This window comes from Mastigoproctus giganteus, chromosome 2 (assembly GCF_048544385.1).
Source record: "Mastigoproctus giganteus isolate SK-2022 chromosome 2, ASM4854438v1, whole genome shotgun sequence".
Taxonomy (NCBI): Eukaryota; Metazoa; Arthropoda; class Arachnida; order Uropygi; family Thelyphonidae; genus Mastigoproctus; species Mastigoproctus giganteus.
Window position 1 is genome coordinate 256,867,688 of NC_143576.1, and position 16,511 is coordinate 256,884,198.

The following is a 16,511-nucleotide window of genomic DNA, read 5'->3' on the forward strand; positions in this document are numbered from 1 at the left end:
ATACTCCCACCTAAAAGTTTGTAATCACAGCATATGATGACAGTTTTCATTAATTCTTTTGAAATTTGTTATGCAGTATAAGATATAATATGAGGGAAAAAAAAAAAAAAAAAAAAAAAAACGCATGCTACAAAGTATTTTAAGATTTTTATTATTAAGCATTGAAAATTTTTCACATTTTGTTAAATTTTTTTTTAAATCGATTATGACAATGTAAGTTTTAATATAAAAAGAATAATACAGCACACTACAAAGTATTTTAAGGTTTTTTTTTTTTTTTATTAAGAATTGAAAATTTACAAAAAAATATTTTGAAGACTAAATGCACGAGGCATAATATGTTATGGGTTAAATTAACTATATAATATCGGTTTACCCATAAATTTAACCACGTAAGTAGTGCGACAGCATTGTTTGATTTTTATCTCGTTTGCTATTTATTCGTAGTGCAATACTTGGTATCTCTTTGTGAAGGTAGACACAATATGAGATAACATCAAACAATGCCGTTACACTACTTATGTAGTTAAATTTGGTGTATTTACACTTATATTATATAATAAAAAAAAATATTGCAATGATTAATATTAGCAATTATACTGATTTTTCATCAAAATATTCTCTACGAAATTTTATCACTGCCTTCAACAGATGTGGCATTCTGATGATTAATTGCATAATAGTGTTTGAATTATTCCAAGCTCATCACAGACATTCTCTCAGATATGCCAGACAAGCTGTACTTGCTATCTGGGAGTCTAAAATGCTGATGGAACTGATATTCGGGTGACATTGAAGTCAAGTGGACCCAATTTTGAAATCCAGAGAGTCTGTGACAGCCAAATCCTCTCCTTGCACTTTTACGATGATGGGACTGTTAGTAATCCTGCGTATAACCTCCATGCACAAGCACACTGTGGATGACCACCCAGGTGTGAACCAACGTAAGCAGGGGTTGAGGTGTGGCGCCCACACCACGTGGAGGAATGCTATCTCCTCTGTGTTACCAGGCATTACTAGGTGGTAGATGACTCTCATCAACCGGTGCAATACCACCACTTTATTTATTGAAGGCATGAAGCGGTGGAACCCATGTTTAGTCTCCAGAACTAAGTTCCGGTCAACCCTTCCCCATGTCTTCCATCATGCAGTATGACTGATGACTTTTGAGGTTATGAAGAACATCATAGAGAGATCCAATCTTCCTTACATTTTGAGGGTACAGCTCTAAAATGGTGTCTGCAGGCTGGCCGCTAGTTAGTACACTGGACTGAACCTATTGGTAACTGTTTAGGAGGCTTCCGGATCAGCTAGTGTATAATCTTGCTACCTCTACTCTGCCCGATAGTGACTGGAGGGAGTCCGAGTAGTGTGTATGCTGGGAGCATTGTTGAGGCCACATTATGTCAAGGATCTGGGTATATTCTTACCATGTGTACGCCATATCCAAAAATTTCATTACTTCATACAGCATGTCCCACCCACTTTTTCTTACTATTGAATACACCAGGAATTGTGAAACTAATAGAGCAAGCTTATCTGCGAAAAGATCTAAACCTCCCAAGCATTTCCTAATTCATTTCACAAATATACATGGTCTAAATTCTAATCTCAACGTTGTCCATTTCCACTTGCAGCCTGCCAAACCCCATGTACTTTTTCTGACAGATTCTCAGTTATCTGTTGATTCAACTACTGCTCATCTCAGTTGCCCAAATTATTTGCTGTTTGATTCCTTTTGCCTCAAACGTGGTACTTGTGCATATGTCTGTTCTGATATTCCCTGTCCGAGATTTGGTAATTTGGAATCTCCTCTTTTCGATCTCCTCTGGCTTAAAATTTCTCTACCTCATTGTGTCAAATTCATATGTTGTCTCTACCGTTCTCCGAATTCCACTAATCACTCAGAGCTCTTTGACTTCCTCTCTTTGCAACTTGACTTTCTCCAGTCCAACTTTCTTAACAGTGAGGTAATTTTCCTTGGTGTTTTTAATGTTCACAACTCCAGCTGGCTTCTGTTTTCTAGTCATACCGACCCAGCTGATCGAGATGCTGAGGCTTTTGCAATTACTAACGACCTTGCACAGATTGTTCATTTACCTACAGGCATCTCTGTAGCCAGGTGGGCAGGAGCAGCAGTGTGTAGCACACGCTTCTCGATTAGACCGGAGTTCGAGCCCGTCACCACCAAATACGGAGGATGCGGAAAGGTCAGGGAATGACCACGGCATATCCCCAGAGCAATATGGCCTTAGTTGCTAATGCTCCTAAAAACCAAATAACAAACAAACATCATTTACCTACAAGTATACTGGATAATCCTAACCATACAGCCAACATGCTTGATCTTTTTCTTACTTCTAAGTACACGGTCGAAGTGAGTGGTCATTTAGGCACCTCAGGTCACAACCTGAGATGCCTAAAGGACAGAAACCTTTTGAGAAACCTTGCCCTGCTCAATCAGCTTCAACCTCTCGAAAATCTTCTACAAATTCCTTAATTGCCGATCTTCAGGTAATTCTCCAGTGGGGCAAAGACAACTTAGTTGATTTCAACCTTTCTAAAACTCAGTCTTGTCTTATATCTCACAAAAAGGATTCTTCTGCTCCTATGCTTATCTTTAGTGACACTCCGATTTCTAGGCAAAATGATATATCTCTTTTGGGGATTATCCTGACTTCTAATCTCTCTTGGCACAAGCACATTACAAATATTGCTTCCTCTGCATCTAAAAAACTTGGTTTTCTCTTTCGCTCTCAACATTACTTTTCTTCCAAACAGCTGCTCACTCTGTATAAATCGGAAATGTGCCCTACCCTGGAATATTGTTCCCACATCTGGGTGGTGCCCCCAAAACCTCTCTCAGGCTTCTTGATTCAGTTCAGAAGAGGGCAGTTAGGTTAATTAATGATTCATCTTTGTAAGAGTCTCTCCACTTGCTGTCTCATAGACGTACTGTTTCTGCTGCATGCCTCTTCTACAGATACTTCCATGGGCACTGTTCTTCTGAATTGGCTTCTATAATTCCCTCCCTCTCTCTCTCTCTCTCTCTCTCTCTTTCAAAATAGTCCGAACACGTGCCGCCACCAGCCAACATCCTTTACTGTCCAACTTCAAACTCACAGAACCAACTTTTCATCTCCCTCGTTTATTCATTCAACTGCCGTTTTCTGGAACAATCTCTCTTCATACGTATTTCTTGAAAATTACAGCCTACGGAAGTTCAAGCCCAATGTCAACAAATATCTTCTTTCGTCTTCTCCAACCCAAGCACGGTACTAAGTACTATAGGTTCTAATACCTCTCATGTTTGAGGTTTACATAAAAAAAAAAAAAAAACTATCCTGAGTATAGCATTGTACAGTTGGTAATTTACTTTGCATTTATCAATGTTTAACTTCAGTTGCCACCTCTCAGCCCATCTCCCCAGGTTTTCTAGATCCTGTTGTAGTAGCATACTGTCATTGTCTCTAAGAACATTGCCAACCTTCGTATCATCTGCAAACTTTGACATTAAGTCTGATATACCTTCATTGCTATCATTGATAAATATAGAAAACAATAATGGGGCCTAACACAAAACCCTTGGGGACTCTACTAATAACATTAGTCCATGAAGAGCAATGTCCATTGATTACCACTCTCTGTCTTCTCCTACTTAACCATTCCTTTATTCATAGCAGCAACTTGTCGTTAATGCCATGCTGCTCCAATTTGCACAGCAGTCTTCCATGTTGACATGGAAATACAGTTTTGGAATAGATGTGTGGAAATTTGCCCTTATCCAGCAGGTGGTTGATTGCTGGAACAAACTTCCATTTGTCGTTTTGGAAGTTGATAGTTTAAATAAATTGAAGGAAGAACTGGACAAACCTTTGGAGTGAATGGATGTGTGAAATGGGAAGGTTTTTTTTTTTTTGGCTGATGCTGTTATAAGCTTGCTTTCTTGCATCATATGCCTCTATTAATGCTAAATGGGAATGTGGAACAGTATCAAAAACTTTCCTGAAAAATAAGTATATGATACGAAAATTATTTTTTGTATCCAGTTTCTTTGTGACTATTTCGTAGTATCCAATCAAAATGGTCAGACAAGACTCCACTTAACAAACCTCTTATACTGTATCTGAACTATAATTTCTGTTTTGTCTAGATGATCCTGCAATGCTTCTTTAACCAGTGACTCCATTATTTTCGTTTGAACAGAAGTTAAACTAACAGATCTGTAATTACACATCTCACCATTTGATCCCCCTTTGTGAATTGGAGATACATTTGCACATCTCCAGTCCATAGGGACCTCCCCTGAATCCAAGGATCCTCTTGCATTTATGGCTAAGGATGCCTTCGCAAGGATACTCTTGCAATTATGGTAATATAACTAAATAGATTCCATCCATCTCAGGTGTGTTTCTTATGTTTAACTTCAACAATTTCTTCTCCACTCTTCTCTCAGTTATTACAAAATCATTTAGCTCCTTAGATTTTGATAAACTTCTGTGAAATTTAGTGAAGATGGGCATATTTTATTTCCTTGATGGTCTAGATCAGTGGTGTCCAACCTTATGGCCTGTGAATAATTTTTATATGGTCTATGTGGAAAGTGAACTGAAAAGCATTTTAGAGAGTCATGCCACTGCATGTACAGGCATGCAAGCATCAAGCTTGACTGTGTCAAACGTGTACAGGTAGTCCAGTGGAATAATATTTATGCTAAATACAGTTATGTATATATCAATCTTTTCTTATTGTGAAATTCTACTATTTTGTTATAGCTTGTTCATTCTCTTGAATTATTATTAATTTGTATTGATTTAAAAAATCATCCTTAAAAACGTTTTGAAGGAGGAAAGTTGATTTGGAGTGTCGTGTTTTTAATCAAAAGTGGACTGAAGATCATTTTTCATTGAGTGCAACAAACAAGCAGCGTGTTTGGTGTGTAAGGAGACTGTGCCAGTTTTTAAAGAATATAGTTTAAAATGACATTGATTCCAAACAAATTATATGATCAATATAAAGGAGTGTTGCAAAAAGAAAATGTTCAAAGTTACTAAATGAATTAAGAAAACAACAACACATGCTGAAACAACCAGCCAAGAAATTTATCTGCTGTAAGTGCCAGTTATCAAGTTGCACATTTGATCGCTTTTGAAAGTAAACCATACAGCGATGGGGAATTTTTTAAACATTGTTTGTTAAAAGTTGTGGAAGAAATTTGTCTGTAGAGATGAACAATGATACAAGACAGTTTGTCTCGATAATTATGTGAAGAGTAGAAGATATTGGAAAGAATTTGTTCGAATAACTTTTGGAAAACAAATGAAATATTTAAGTGTGGCACTAGTTGACAGTACTGATGTAAATGACACAGCTCAACTCCTTATCTTCATACGTGGAATGGATGATAATTTTGTACCAGTTGAAGATTTAGCTTGTCTAAGGAGTATGCATGGAACAACTACAGGTGAAAATCTTTTTGAAAATTTTTGCCAATCTGTTGAAAGGTTAGGATTAAATATTAAAAACCTGGTAGGAGTCACAACTACAGTGAAAAAAATACGATTAGTAGAATAACCAAGAAAATGATAGATATCAGAGCTGAACCTCTGATTGGAATTCACTGCATTGTGCATCAAGAAGCTCTCTGTGGGAAATTATTGTATCTCCAACATGTTATGAATGTGGTTATTTCAAATGTAAATTTTATAAGATCACATGGCCTTAATCACCATGTATTTCAACAGTTTTTCTCAGAAATTGAAGAAATAATTTTACATAACACAGTGAGATGGCTTAGTCATAGCAAAGTGTTATATTGTTTCTTTAAGCTGCGTCATGAAATTGATACTTTTATGACAGAAAAAGGGAAACAAATATCAAATATGGAGTAGCTGTTTGATCTTGCAATTCTAGACATTTATAGTCATTTAAATGCTCTTAATTTAAAACTCCAAGGGAAAATTGGTCTCTGATCAGTATGGTGACATCAAATCATTTCAGAATAAGTTGTTATTATTTAAATCCAGAATTGAGCAAGGCAATTTAGTTCACTTTGAATGTCGTACCGAGTTAAAAGAGAAACATATTTCCAAAGAATCCTTGCCTCTTTTTGGCAAGTTTGAAAGTTGATTTGCTGATATTAGATCCAGTGAAAAAGACATATGCGTGTTTGAGAATCCATTTACTTCTATGCCTGAAAACTACAGTCCTAGCTTGCAATTTGAAATTTTTGATTTTCAAGCCAAAAACGTGGTTCAAAAATAAGTATGTGGACTGCAAAAATATACTGCTGTACTTGAATTCTACAAGGCTCTCCCATCTGAAGATTTTCAGCCATTAATTTTCACAAATTTTCAACTAAATTTTGTACAATTATCTAAAAATATCCAGCCCTAATTGTCTCTTTAAATGTTAAGTTTTGCTCAGTAAATGTTATTGTGTATTGTACTTAATAAAACTTTTGAATAATTTCAATTTTAGATGTATCATTATATTTATTTATTCACCTCAATATTGAAAAGCAGTGATCCTTTTCAGGTTGTAAATTTTCTAGTGAGCATTTAAAAGCAAAAGTGTAAGGTATTTAAAAAAAAAAACAAAAGTAAAGTTTTTTTTTTTTTTTTTAAACGACAGTGAGTCATATTTTTATAATTTTAATAAAATCTAAAAAAATAAATCACTGATAGATTTGTTGCACATAAAAGTGTTGCATTTTTTATACATAGCCTGAAAATAAAAAAAAAAACAGTAACATGAAAATAGAAACTTCCTTTTACATGTAACAAGATATGGAAAATGTAAAACTAATTTTTCTCAAAATCACTCAGTGTGGCCCATGAAAAAAATCTAGCTTTCAGTATGGCCTCTGTACAGGGAAAGGTTGGACACCACTGGTCTAGATGAGTGATTGGTGTGGCTACACCATAATTTGCAACACCACCTCATCTTGTTTAGTTGCTAGAAAGTCCCACAGCTTAGAGCTGTGTTTTGTGTCATTGTCTTGTAATATAAAATTTCTTCACAAAGATGAAGTCCAGAGTATATTGCATTACATTCAAGAATATTTTTATAGCATACTTTTCTTAAAAAAATTCTTCAATTCTGACTGTCACCCACTCCATAAAAATAGAAGCAATCCCAGATCATGATGGAACCATCACCTTGCCTCACTGTAGGCACTAAACAATATGTCACCATTTCCTCTTCAGTTGATCTTCTAATGTGCCATAAAACTCTTAAGCAAGCAAACAAACAAACAAACAAATGATCGTCTCACATAAACTCTATGCTGGTCCAAAAATTGCAAATTTGGATTCATCTGTACATTTTTCCGCTCTCAGTTGTCCAATGTTGATGGCCCTTAGGCCAAGCCAATCATTTTTTTTTTATTTTTTTTTATTTTCTGGTTTTAAAGAGGGTTTTTGGACTGCTACATGACCATGAAATCTTGCTTGTTTAAGATGAAGTTTTAACATGGGAGTTTCTCTGTTCGTGTTCATCTCAGCTCGGATTTCAGTTGCAGTAAGTCATCGATTGCATTTAGAAATCAGTGTTATCTTGTGTTTCAGTTGTTCTGATCGTGGCAATTTTCCTTTAAATTGCCAGTCTCCTCAAATTGCCAAGTGGTAATTTATTCCTCTAAATGAAACACCTAGTTTTTTGCCAATGCTTCTTGTGGAATAACTTTCTTTATGCAGAGTTATAATAACCCTTATTTTTTCAACACTCGGTTGCTTATTTCTTTCTATGTTTACCCCGAAACTTACACCAGACACTCTTTCTGAATAATGGGTATTCAGTTGTATAAGTTACAGCTCATACTCCTCAGTTTATATTAATAGCAAACCACACTCGAATATCTGCAGTCTTCTGTAATATTAAACAATACTTCCACTTTATAGACTATTCTAGAACTGGGGTGGGCAACATCTAGCCTGTAAATGTGTGTAATCCGGCCTGCATCATTTTCAAAATATGTATAATAAATGGCCCGCCATTTATTATATATATATTTTTGTATTAATAGAATTTCTGACATAAATTTAGAAAATACTCTGCACATTGCTACAACAAATATCGATTCACAATAAAAATAAACAGCATCAAATCTCTTATTAAAAATAAAATATTGCAATTTTTGTTACTGGAATTGTATTTTATTACTATAATTGTATTTTTGTAATTTTATCTTAAATTTGTATTTTGTTTGCTTATTAATAAAATTAACTATATAATCATCATCATCATCATCAGCCATTTTCAGTCCACTGCTGGATGAAGGCCTCTCCAGCAGCTTTCCAGTTCCTTCTGTTTTGAGCACTGGCCATCCATTTACTACCCGAAAACCCATGAATTTCATCTATCCATCTCCGCGTTTGTCTTCCAGGTTTTCTTCTATCTCCTCTTGGGTACCATTCTGTTATTTTCTTAGTCCATCTGTCATCATGTCTTCGAGCTGTGTGTCCTGCCCAAGACCATTTTAGTTCTTTAGTTTTGATAAGAATGTCCTTTACTTGAGTTTGCTGCCTAATCCATGTGTTTCTCTTCTTATCTAACAGTCTGATTCCCAATATAATTCATTCCATTCTTCGCTGTGTAGTTCTCAGCTTCTCTTCCATTCTTTTGGTGAGTGCCCAAGTTTCACTTCCGTAAGTCATGGTGGGGAGTATACATTGGTTTATTATTTTACGTTTCAGACAAACTGGGATATTGCTCTTCAGTATGTGACTATATTTCCTGAATGCTATCCATCCAAAATTTATTCTTCTCTTGACTTCCAGCCATTTATCATTATTACAGCTAATAACTTGTCCCAGATAAGTATATGACTCCACCTTTTCAATTACTGCTCCTTCAATCATTATTTCCCTTTCTGTGGCATACTTGTTCATCATTACTTTTGTTTTAGCCATATTCATCTTTAGTCCAAAATCCTTACTAACTGTGCATAACTGATTAAGATTTTCCTCTAATTCTTTGGGATCGTGGCTTATGACCACAATGTCATCTGCAAATCGTAAATGGTTTAGGTACTCTCCGTTCACATTGACTCCTTTCTGCGACCAGTCTAATCTTCTGAAAGCTTCCTCAAGGGCAGCAGTAAACAGCTTCGGAGATATTGTGTCTCCTTGTCGAACTCCTTTCTCGATTTTAAATTTGCTACTGTCTTTGTCTAGTCTAATAAAGGAGGTAGCACTCTCATATATTTTCTTCAAAATCATAATATATGGGGTACCTATGCCTTGTCTTTCCAGTGCCCGAAACATTGCCTTATGCTGTATGGAGTCAAATGCCTTTTCATAATCCACAAATGCCAGGCATAATGGTGTTTTATATTCATTTGCTTTCTCCATTAGCTGTGATATTACATGAAGGTGATCCATAGTTGAGAATCCTGTCTTAAAGCCAGCTTGCTCTTTGTTGATTCTCATCAAGTATTCTTTCCAATCTGTTAGTAATGACCCTTGTGAACAACTTGTAGATGTGGGATAACAAGCTAATTTGTTTATAATTTCCAATTTTGAATTTATCTTCTTTCTTATGCAGCAAAACTGTGATTGCATTATTCCACTGCTTAGGGGTCACACCTTTTCTAATGCACTTTGTTATGTCTCTTCCTCCCAATTTTAACAACTCTACAGTAACTTCATCTTCCCCCGGGGCTTTCTGATTCTTCATTTTCTTCAATTCATGTTCTACCTCATCAGGAAGAATATCGGGTATGTCGTATGTGTTGCTACTTTGCAATCCATCTTCCCCACTGCTGGCATCATTCCCTCACTCCTTCTATAATTCTCTATAGTAGTCTTCTGCTATTTGAATTATGCCTTCTCTGCTGTTTATAAGTACACCATCTCTATTCTTCAGTTTCAGTATCATTTGTCTTTCTGTATTACTGCTCATGGCTGCTGATTTAAATCCTTTGTTTTCCCTTAATGCTTGTTCTACTTTTCTTGTGTTAAATCTTATGTCCTCTCTGAGTCTCTAATGGCTTTGAATAACTCAGTATACTCAATTTTCTCATTTTCAGTGTTTATCTTGCTCTTCATTTGTCGTCTTCAGTTCATCATGACAAGTGTTTCTTGACTAATTTTTTCTTCTTTGGATTTCTTTTTCCCTATAGGTTTCTTGGGCTTTATCACTTTCAGAAAGTTGTAATATTCCTCGTCGTCGATATCTTGGTTCTGAGCAGTCTGCAGAAGCTCAAACTTGTTCTTAAATTCCAGTACATACTGCTTTTTCTCCTCCTCTGTTATCTCAGAGACCTTTGTATTATTTACTTGAGTCAGTTTTTTTTCCTTTCCTACATCTGTATGAAGTGTACATCTTACCATTCTGTGATCACTTCCAACATTTACCTTATTTATGACGGTAACATCATTCACAATATATTTTCTGTTAGTGAGGATGAAGTTGATTTCATTAGTTGTTAATCCATTTGGACTCTTCCATGTCCACTTTTTGTTCACCCTTTTCTTGAAAAAAAGTGTTCATTACTGACAGTCCTTGAGATTCTGCAAATTCCACAAGTCTCTCACCCCTTTTATTTCTTTCACCAATTCCAAAATTTCCTATAGTTCTTCTTTCTGTGCTGTTTTGCCTTTTTCCAACCTTAGCATTGAAATCCCCCATAATAATAGTGTAGTGGGTTTTCTGCTCATCTAGAAAACTCAATTTCGGTGTACATTTCTTCAACCTCTTCATCATCATGGTTCGATGTTGGTGCATAAATCATAATTTTTAGCTTGTACCTCTTAGAAATCTTGAGTATTTGTCTTGACACCCTTGGTGATGTACTTTTGAATTCCAAAATGTTGTTTTTAAAATCTTTATGGACCAGAAAGCCAACTCCACCTTCACTCCTTTCACTGTTTCCATTGGTGTACAGCAGATTTCCACTTGATAAACTTATAAGTGATTCATTTCTTCTTCTTGTTTCAGCCAAACCGATGATATTCCAATTCACATTTTCTAATTCCTTTTCCAGCTCTTAATATCCTGTCTTCACCGATGATCGATCTTACGTTATAACAGGCCAAGTTCAGTTTCCGTGCATGGCAGCCTGGTCGTACCCAGAGATTCTTAGCACCCTCTTCTTCCACTCTGATCCTCTCGCTGCCGTAAGAGGGAGAGTGAAAGCTGCTGGGGACTGAGGGCCATTTGCTCTGTCGTGCTGTCATATGCTGGAGGGTTTGGTGTTTTCCTCTTCACGCTGACCAGGCGTCTTGAAGAGAACCACTCTACACGTTCGTTGCCACCTAAGTGACGTAACAGGGCTTACCATCGAGAAGGTGTGCATGAGTGGATTTTAGGGAGGCAGGCCAACTGGACTTTCTGTAATATAGAGATATTGGATCCATCAGTGTTTTAGGCTAAGTGTCTGTTAACACACAGGATACCTGTTCCCCTCTAAGCCCCTTGTATAAGTGAATATAAACTATATAAGTGTATGTATAAATATTACAATAAATAACACACAAAACTGTAGGCGCCTCTGTAGCCGAGTGGGAAGGAGTAGCAGTGCGTAGCACATGCTTCTTGATTAGACCGGGGTTCGAGCCCATCACCACCAAATACGGAGGATGCAGAAAGGTCAGGGAATGACCACCGCATATCCCGGAGCAATATGGCCTTAGTTGCTAATGCTCCTAAAAATCAAATAACAAACACAAAACTGTTTGACAATTTTTTCATTATACACAATTTTAATAATCATAAAAGTAATCATGGAAAGCTAAAAAAAAATTTGGCCCACATGTACCTCACAGACATTTTATTTGGCCCGCTCTTTATAAAGGGTAACCATCCACCCATCCTTGTTCTAGAATCAGCTAGGAATGGTTAAATGGAAGAAGACAGAGTGGTGATCAATGGACACTGCTCTTTGTGGAATAATTTTATTAGTGGAGTTCCCTAGGATTCAACAATGGACCAAAGCTGGGTCCATTGTTGTTGTTTTCAATATTTATCAATGATATTGATGAAAGTATATCAGGCTTAATGTCTAAGTTTGCAGATGATACAGAAGTTGGTTGGGGAGTTAATGACAGTCATCAGGGTGAGCTACTGTAACAAGGTCCAGGAATATTGGATCAATGGGCTGAGAAATGGCAGTTGAAGTTTATTTTGACAAATGCAAGGTACCGCACATGGGTAACAGGAAACCCAGAGTAACTTATCATCTGTGTAATACCACACTCATGGTAATGGAGAATGAAAAAGACCTGGGGGTATTTGTGCAGTCAGACATAATTCTCTGAGCAGCACAGACATGCTGCCAGGACAGTTCAGTCAGTGATATACAAAAACTTTGCTATCAGGGATAAAGAAGTGATTATCTCTTTGTATAAGACCATGGTTAGGCTGCATCTTGAGTACTGTATACAGGTCTGTAGGCCTCACTTTAGGATGTAGTTCTGGTGAATGGGTGCAGAGAAGGGCAACCAGATTGGTGAAGGGAACAAAATGACGCTCTTACCTAGAAAGGCTTTACTTCTGCAAATTGCAGCATCTCGAGACCAGGCACCTACGGGAAGATCTGGTTGTGGTGTTTAAAGCCTGGAATGGATTGAGTAAGCTAAATGTTAATGGTATTCTTCCACTTGCTGAGACTAGAGGGGCATGAATTCAGGTTGAAGGATGGTTGCAGGATAGATATGCTGAAGTTTCACTTTAGCTAGTGTGTGGTCGATTACAGGAACAAACTTCCAACTGTCGTTGTGGAAGTTGATAGTTTAAATAAATTTAAGGAAGAACTGGACAAACTTTTGGAGTGAATCAATGGGTGAAATGGGAAAGTTTTTTTTATTTTTGGCTGATGCTGTATAAGCTTGCTTTCTTACATCATATATCTCTGCTAATGCTAATTTATAGGAATCCTTGCAGATTGCTTGGAATAATTAGTCAAACACTATTATACAATTGGTTGCCAGATTGCTAGAAATTTTTTGACTGTTGCTATATAAGCTTGCTTTCTTGCTTCATTTGCCATTACTACTACTATAATGTATGTTCAGAAATCTTCTGCAACATTCAAGTGTCCTTCCTGGAATATCCTTCCAACCTTCCTGGAATATCCTAGAAATTTCTTAAGTATTAAATTTTTTGATTTTTATACTTAATAGAAAATATTAATAAAAATTGGTAAACAAGTTAGTCGCATTTTAATAAAAACTTTGAAAATTAAGAAAAATTAAACATTATTACAAATTTCTAAGTGTGAGCGTATACACCGATGAGCCAAACCATTATGACTAGCGAGTTGTTATACAAATCGAAGCAACTGCAGGTGAACTACGGTGTGTGCGCAGGTTGGGACATGGTATAAAAAACACCTGATACTGAGCTCTGTTAATCAGTGTTACTCTTGTTTTTCAGATGGGAAAGGCAGTGGACTTAAGCGAGTTTGACAAAAGCCAAATTTTTATGGCCAGACGGCCGGTTCAGAGCATATCCGAAATGGCACGGCTGGTGGGATGCTCACGGTCAGCCGTGGTTACTACGTACTGAAAGTGGTCTGAGCAGGGGAAATCCACAAACTGCCGGCAAGGTGTTGGATGACCATGGCTAAGCGATGCTCGAGGTGAGCGAAGGCTCTCCCAGATGGTACATGGCAACAGAAGGGCGACTGTGGTGCAATTTGCCAGTAATTGGAATGCTGGTGATGGGAGTAATGTGTCACAACACACAGTACTTATAACCGTGCTGAAAATGGGATTGTATAGCCGCAGGCCACTTCGAGTGACCATGCTAACCACAGTTCACAGACGACAGCTTCTACAAATGGGCACACGAGCATCAAAACTGGGCCTTGAGTGAAGAAGAAGGTTGTCTGGTCCGATGAATCAAGTTTCCTTTTGCACCATGTGGACGGCCGGGTACGCATGTACCCACTGTACATGCGTACCCACTGTACATGCGGTGTTGGCACTGTCTACCCACCTACTTAAACATCATTACTGACCAGGTACACTCTTTCATGGCAACGGTCTTCCCCTCTGGCGGTGGCTCTTTCAGCAGGATAATGCGCCATGCCACACCGCCCGGATTGTTTGAGACTGGTTCACGTAACATGAAGACTTCCAGGTATTGCCCTTGACCTCCAAATTCCCCAGACTTCAGTCTTATCGAGCATCTGTGGTTTGTGTTGGAATAGCAACTCTGATCTGCGGCGGCTCAACAATGGACCTTACAGGAGTTAAAGGATCTGCTGGTTACGTGTTGGTACCATATACCACAAGACACGTTTAGAAATCTTGTAGCGTCCATGCCTCGTCGGGTACGAGCTATTTTGGCTGCACTTGGAGGACCAACGTCATATTAGGTAGGTGGTCATAATGTTTTGGCTCATTGGTGTATGTTGCTCATGTAAGGGACTAGAGCAGTGGTTTTCAACTAGGGTGCCGCAACAACATTCCAGAGGCCACGTAGTTTGGGTTTAAGTTATTTAAAATGATTATTTTTTAAAATTTATATATTTATTTCATTATAAAAAGGTGTACGGTATCTTTTTAATTTTCTGGTGATCTATAATTGATGTTTATTTAGTACCTCTATTATATATATATATTAGAATTATTATATATTAGAATAAAATTATTATATAACTATATATATTTGTATTATGAATTGTAATTTTGTTTATAGTCATAGTATTGTAATAACTATCATATAACATATTTTTTTAATATTAGATGTACTGTATATATATATTTTTTTTGGCAGAAAATTGAGTAGCGGTGCCACAAAATAAAATAAATTACTTAGGGGTGCCATTATTAAAAAAAGTTTGAAAACCACTGGACTAGAATATACAAGTGTATGGTTCATAGTTCAGTCAGTGCAGTATCAAATTATTTCTACACACACACACGTGCGCGTGCACATGCTGTCAACTGTTTTTACAAGTAATAGTAGTCATTTTTATATTTACCATAGTTTTGAAATTCAGTTTAGGAAGGATGTGATCTTTTAACAAGCTTTGAAACAAAGTATTGGGCTTATAGTGCAAGGAAGCCACAGGCTTTTGCTGATGGGCAAAAAAAAAAAATCTATAAAAATGAATTTCTCTCCATTTCTTGTGTGTTTTTCTCTTTATGCTACCAGGACAGTTCATGGGTTTTTGTCATTGATCTAGCGGTGAGCAACTATCATCTGACCTTTGAATTCCAGTAATTAACAGTTTGCTGGCTAAGAGAAAACTTCCTACAATCCAGTCTAAATCTGTTTTCTGTAATTTGAATTTATCACCTCTAGTTCTGGAACCCAAACTGATAATTTCACCTTCATTTTACTATCCCCTCTCATAGCCTTCAGTCACCCATGATCTGGACTTACACAGATGGAAATTGAAGAAATTCTCTGGAATTTGGATAAATTGTGCAGGGGATATTACTGCAAAATGAAAAATAAGTAATGACAAATTTGTATTTTTTTACTCATTTTTAATTTTTTATGATTATTATTGTTTTTCAGTTTTTTTAAAGATTAAAAAAGTATGAAATTTCAATTTTGATTTCCTTTTTGACAGTAATCACACTAAATTGTTCAGCTATAAATTCAAAATAGTGAAGAAAAATTCACTCCAGGTTGCATACATTACAGAAACCCACTTGTGAAAGGGTTAATATATTAAGTTTTATTATTTTATTTTATTAGAATAAAATTGCATTCCAAACTTATGCCAGGACTTCCCGTGAAGTGGTCAGCTTTTTTTTTTTTCTTCAATTCACCCATGAGCCACACACATCCCAGGTTGCTCACAACTATCTTTGATAGATATTTACCTCTGTTCCTGTTGTTTTAGTGCATTTTGTATGTGTCCATGGCCAGACAAGGATAAAGGTGGAATACAAAAAAATAATGTGATAAACTAGCTTTAAGCATACTTTTTATGTATTTCTTAAGATTCGTCTATTTACTCAACTCATATTAAAATTGTTTCTCTTCCCTGTTTTTTTCCTCTCTTTAGGTGTATTGTATAATCTAGGACCATGAGTGCTGAACAAGATTGTGCCACTGTTGATGGGAGTGAAGATAGTATGTCACCTGCTGCATGTGAAGAGGAATTACCTGTTGATGAGTCTAGGCAAGATGACACTGGGGGATCTGTAAATGAGGAGGATGATCAAGAGGAGGAAGAGGAGGAAGAAAATGAGGAAGAAGAAGAAGATAACGATCTGAAAGAAGAGACTGGAGAGTGCAGTGAAATTGGTGAACTGGATTCAGGTGTTACTTCTATAGCTTTAATTGATATCAATATGCCATCAGAAAATACATTAAATGAACAAGGCACTGACATAATAGGTTCTCCAAGCTGTATAAAGAACACTGATAAAAGAGAATGTGTAAGCAGCAATATTATGGACTCTAAAGGTTTAGAGACTTTAGAAGGAGAATTAGATTTTGAGGAAGAAATTCATGAAAAAGAAGAAACCTCAAAAGAGGATTTAGAAGAGGAAGGAAATAAAGTGGGTGAAGATGAGACAAAACCAGAAAAAGTTGAGGTATAG

The 16,511-nt window shown here is 36.6% G+C and overlaps 1 protein-coding gene across 10 annotated transcripts in view; it reads left to right on the top strand.

The window, feature by feature from the left end:
* Nucleotides 1-16,511, top strand: part of LOC150090406 (uncharacterized) — a 390,346-nt gene that overhangs the window by 17,848 nt on the left and 355,987 nt on the right. For 8 of the 10 annotated variants that reach the window (XM_090389862.1, XM_090389864.1, XM_090389858.1 and 5 more), the window contains exon 2: nucleotides 15,971-16,505. In XM_090389862.1, coding sequence (XP_090245988.1) covers nucleotides 15,993-16,505 — 513 coding nt within the window. In that variant the 5' untranslated portion in view covers nucleotides 15,971-15,992. Of the gene's footprint in view, nucleotides 1-15,308; nucleotides 15,412-15,970; nucleotides 16,506-16,511 lie in introns of all 10 variants that reach the window. The other 2 variants (XM_090389859.1, XM_090389860.1) reach the window with 1 other exon arrangement.